Below are 5098 nucleotides of genomic sequence, written 5' to 3'. Positions count from 1 at the left end.
AACCTGCGGTTCAGCAAAAAAGGGCCCTCGGGGAACTTTTTGAGGTGGCGGGAATCTTGATTCGGGTGGAGATCACGTAGGGGGTCACACATGTAAAAAGTCTGTGCACTTTATGTAATCATTATACCTCAATAAATGACTGGAAATCCTGGGGACGGTTGGTGGGGACGGTGCCACAACAATGTGAATGTGCTTCACGCCACTGAGCTGTTCACTGATTTTACCGCAATAGAAAAGAAAATAATTACTGGGGAGGAAAGACAGAGATACGCTCGCCCGCGGCAGGCACACACAGGGCTGCAGGTGAAGGGCTGGAGAGACCAAGTCCACTCAGAACTGGTGGGAGGCGCACACAGGGCTGCAGGTAAAGGGCTGGAGAGACCAAGTCCGCTCAGAACTGCATGAGACAAAACACACGAATGGGGTCGTCCAGGACACCCCCAGCCGGGAGAGAACGTCCACGCAGCCGGTACAAAGTCAGCAACCAACAGTGCAGTCTTTAAATGCATCGAGCAAACACTCAGCGTGTTGAGGGTCAGTGGCCTGGGGAGTGTGTCCAGGCTGGAGCCCAGGCCTTTTCTCTCCCACACATACCTCAGCAGCTCCTCAGGCCCCTCCCTGGCTCGAATGCTGCTTCCCAGGGGAAGGCGTCCCGACCCCCATGCCTACGGCCATTCCCCATCACCAGCCAGGGGCTGCACCCGCCTGGGTCCCCTTCCTGGGCTAACACAGTGGCGGACAGAGGGCAGCTCTGTGGTGCAGCGGTGGCCCCTCTGGGGGAGGGGGAGCACAGGGGGGTGGCCGGAGCCCCTGCAGGCGTGGGGTGGGGCACCTGCTAACCTGCTTCTCCTCTGTCCACAGTCCTCATCACCGGGGGCATTGTGGCCACGGCCGGCCAGTTTGCCCAGTGGTACCTGGGCGCATACTCCATGTATCCTCCCGCTGCACACCCCAGGTCGGGGCGGGGGGGTAGAGATGCCACTGCCCCCGGAAGGCAGGAGGGGCTCAGAGCAGGGAGGTGACAGACCCACCGGGCTGGGCCCTGGCGGGGGGGGGAGGTGTCAGTGCCCCCTGAGGGTGGCACTGAGGCCTCGGGAATGCTCGGGATCCCCTCCACACCCCCGTCTATCAGCCACCCTCCCTAGCCGGCCGGGCCTATCCACGAGTGGACCCGGTCCCCCCTTCCCCCCGCCAGCCCAGCTGTTACAGGCTCTCTGGAGGCCAAGGCAGGCGTGGGGGGAGGGAGGGCACAGGACAGCAAAGAAGGCAGCAAAGTGGCCAGAGCTATGGGAATCCCGTCCAGCTGTTTCCCAGCTGCATGACCTCAGGCAGCGGCCGCACCTCTCGTCTCATCAGCAAAGGGGGCTCACTGCGGCCCCTCAGGCTGAGCTGGGCTCTTCCTTAACCGCAGCTTCAGAGCGGCAGGTGTGCTGATCTGCCTGCTGGAGTACCCGCGGGGTAAGAGAGGCAAGGGCTCCACCATGGAGAGGCGGTGAGTCTCCCTGCCCTGCCCTGGCGGCCTCCGCAGGAGCTGTAACCACGCGGGAGCCTGGTCCTGTCCCCAGCGCCAGCCCACTGGGTGTCTGCCCAGCTGCTGAGCCCCCGGGCCCCTGGGAGGAAGAGCCGGGCGCTCTGGGCCGGCGTGGGCGGTGGGGTGTGCTGAGCTGGACGCGGTCTGTCCCCCCTCCCGCCCTCTTCCTAGCGGACAAAAGTACCTGACCAGAGCGGTGAAGGTGTTCGGGCCCCTCACCAGAAATTACTACATCCGGGCCTTCCTGCACCTTGGGTGAGTCTCTGCCCACTTGGGATCGCCAGCACCGCCAGCAGGGGCCTGCTGGGGTCAAGTTAGGCCCCTCCCGGGCTCTGCCAGAGGTTCCCTAAACCTGTATCCGTCATTACTTACAGGGTAATGATTCGCCCCAACCTGGTAGCTTGAGTCAGGAATAATCAGTGTCCTGGGGTTGACTGGGCTCAGCTGGGCGGTTGGGCTCAGCCATCCCACAATGAGTCTGGTGGTTGCTGCCGGGGAGACCGCCACGCACAGCGCCTCTGCAGCTGCTTGGGCCTCCTTCCTGGGTGGCGGCTGGGGGCCCAGCGCCCTGCCCCTATGTCTGCCCGGTTTGCCCTGTGCAAACCCGGCAGAGAACAGCTCCAGGGCCGAAGTTAGAAGCCCAGCCTGGGCAGCAGTGGGCATCCCCTCCACTCAAGGTGCTGGGGGCTTTGTCCTGAGATCCTGTGGCCTCTGACCAAGGCCTGGGGCTGCAGACCCCGCTTCTGACTGTCTTCCGTCCTCCACCCCCTCCCCAGGCTGTCGGTACCTGCCGGCTTCCTGCTCGCCACCATCCTGGGCACAGCCTGCTTGGCCATCGCAAGCAGCATCTACCTGCTGGTGAGTAGTGTCCTCCGTGGTCAGCCCCGCCAGTCCTTGACAGCCGTGGCCCAGTGGCTGGGCCTGCAGGCCAAACCCGTGTCCTTGCTCACGTCGCGGGGACAGTTCCGATGTAGCCTCCATTCTGGCCCATCTAACGTGCTGGCCGTTCCCCTACGTCCTCCGTAACCTGCGCTGCAGCCCTGCGAGGTGGGAGGTGGGGCCCCCACTTCACAGACAAGCGGCGGAAGCTCAGAGAGGGGACGTGGCTGGCCCAGGTCACACGGCCGGCAGGCCCGGCCTGGATTGGGATCCATCCAGTTCGGGATGCTGTCAGGGGCTCGTGAGCAGGGCAGATGCCACGTGCAGAACCCTTGGGGCTGGGTTTGCCTGGAGTCCAGGTTACGCAAAGGGCCCCTTGTCAGCGAGGCTGCACGAGGCCACCTTTACAGCAGGGCAGGGGGCGGTAGGGATGGGGCGGGGGCCCCACCAGGCGCAGGCTGCCGGACGCTCGCTGTTCTCCTGCGCGTGGTGCCCCTGACCCGCCGAGTCGCGGTTCCAGCCCCACCACGGCCACCAGCTTCAGTCAGGCTGACAGGGCCTGATGATTTCGACTTGATTGCTCCGCTGCTTACGAGCTGGCCGCCGCCTCATTCGCTTCAGCTGTCTGAGTGCGTCTACGCTGCCTGTTCAGATCTTTTGCCCATTTTTCTACTGGGGTTTTGTCTTTTTCTTGTTAGTTTGCAGGAATGTCACGTGTATTTTAATTGTGAATCCTTTGTCAGTTTTAGCCATTGTGGGTACTCCTCCTTCTCTATTAAGGATCTAACTTTGTCCATGAATCCTTCCCTGAGCAGAAGTCTGTCTGTCTAATATATTTATTTGCTTTATAGTTTCTGCTTTTTAAAAATGGCTTTCCCTGCCCGTATGCCATATTTTCCTGCACTCTCTTCCTTCAACTTTCTAGTTTTACCTTCTGGGATAGAGTGTTCTAGTTTGGTTTTTTTTTTTTTTCTCTTAATTAATTTATTAATTTATTTTTTGGCTGCGTCGGGTCTTTGTTGCTGCGCGTGGGCTTCTCATTGCGGTGGCTTCTCTTGTTGTGGAGCACGGGCTCTAGGCGTGTGGGCTCAGTAGTTGTGGTGCACGGGCTTCAGTAGCTGTGGCTCGCGGGCTCCAGAGCACAGGCTCAGTAGTTGTGGCGCACAGGCTTAGTTGCTCCGCGGCATGTCGGATCTTCCCGGACCAGGGCTCGAACCCGTGTCCCCTGCACTGGCAGGCGGACTCTTAACCACTGCGCCACCAGGGAAGCCCCAGTGTTCTAGTTTTTAACTTAGGAGGTGTGATTCTAGAAATTCACTTTATTCTTATGCTTCATAAAGTGTATGCTGTCACATGTTTTTTTGTATCAACTAATGTATTAGGGGATACAAAACCAAAGATACACGTTCTTAGGTCCACTTGGCCTCTGGCCCTGGAGTCTGCGTTTCAGCACATTCCCTGGGCTGTGCCCTCTTCCTCCTCAACACACCTGGGCCCCTGGCCTCCCTGGCCACCCTCCTGGGCCTCTCCCCACCCCCCTCACCCAGAGCTGCCGGCCTCAGCTCAGCATCACGGCCACTCGGGCCTGGGCTTCTGTCCTGCTCCTGGCCCTCAGTCCCTGGGCAGAAGGCTGGTCTTGGGCTGTGCACCTGGAAGCTGCCTCCAGGGGATCTTTCAGGATCCCTGGGGTTCAGCACCCCTCGCCCTTGTGGGGCCCCTTGTGTTGTGGTGAAATAGCTGGGTTCCAACTGTGTGGCCTCAGGCCCATCAAATAACCTCTCTGAGCTCCAGTCACTGAATTCGGTCGTGTCTTGGCTTCTGGCTGGGGTGGGGGAGCGCAGGGGCGGGGAGGCCGTATGGCGGGGCGGGGACTGCCTGGGAGGACCCCAGCCCAGCCCCTCCTTGTCCTGCAGGCGGCTATCCACGGGGAGCAGTGGACCCCCATCGAGACCAAGCCCAAGGAGCGGCCGCAGGTGGGGGGCACCATCAAGCAGCCACCCAGCAACCCCCCGCCCCGGCCCCCAGCCGAGGCCCGCAAGAAGCCGAGTGAGGAGGAGGTGGCAGGGGTCCCTGTGGGTGGCCCCCAGGAAAACCCCATGCCGGTGACTGATGAGGTCGTGTGACCAGGGCCTCGAGCCACTCCCGTCCCGCCAAAGCTTCGAGGGCTTCTCCTGCAGACGGGTGGGGGTGGGCAGCCCCCAGCCCAGGGCACCCCATTTTCTGCAGACTCCTTCGGGTTCACCGGCAACTGGGCTGTCATCTTCCTCACTGGCACTGGGATCTCGGTGCATCGCCTGTTCCATGAAACACGTATCTGGAATTCCAACTGTTTGTGTTTCTACTCTGGAAAAGAACGTCTCAGGTCTGGGGGGGAGGGTGTGTGTGTCCCCCAAGCTCCCTGATCTGCTAGGACCCACCTGCTGGAGCACCCCTCGGACCACCCTGGGGCCAGTGTGCCGTGGGCAAGGTGCCCACTTGGGACTTCCGCTCCAGCCAGGTCGCCAAAATTGTTACCAAACCAAACTCGGGTCTGCTCACCCGTGCACAGCAAAGCCAGTCTGCTGACATGCGTTGTGTGAAGGCAGGTGCAGGGTTTATTGCAGGCACCAAGCAAGGAGTCCAGGCAGCTCGTGCTCAAAAGACGCCCCCCAACTCCCTGGTGGCTTTCAGGGAAAGGTTTTTAAAGAC

General features: G+C 61.0%; 1 protein-coding gene across 1 annotated transcript in view; it reads left to right on the top strand.

The window, feature by feature from the left end:
- CYBA (cytochrome b-245 alpha chain) overlaps nucleotides 1–4731 on the top strand; it is a 7528-nt gene extending 2797 nt beyond the window's left edge. Inside the window, exons 2-6 of the mRNA XM_007468434.1 lie at nucleotides 862–931; nucleotides 1418–1492; nucleotides 1703–1786; nucleotides 2308–2389; nucleotides 4324–4731. Coding sequence (XP_007468496.1) covers nucleotides 862–931; nucleotides 1418–1492; nucleotides 1703–1786; nucleotides 2308–2389; nucleotides 4324–4533 — 521 coding nt within the window. The 3' untranslated portion in view covers nucleotides 4534–4731. The remainder of the gene's footprint in view (nucleotides 1–861; nucleotides 932–1417; nucleotides 1493–1702; nucleotides 1787–2307; nucleotides 2390–4323) is intronic.
- Nucleotides 4732–5098: the final 367 nt, after the last annotated feature.

Source organism: Lipotes vexillifer, unplaced genomic scaffold (assembly GCF_000442215.2).
Source record: "Lipotes vexillifer unplaced genomic scaffold, Lipotes_vexillifer_v1.1 scaffold23, whole genome shotgun sequence".
In the NCBI taxonomy this organism is placed as follows: domain Eukaryota; kingdom Metazoa; phylum Chordata; class Mammalia; order Artiodactyla; family Lipotidae; genus Lipotes; species Lipotes vexillifer.
Note: the sequence above shows the minus strand (reverse complement) of the source record. Positions and strands in the feature narration are given on the sequence as shown.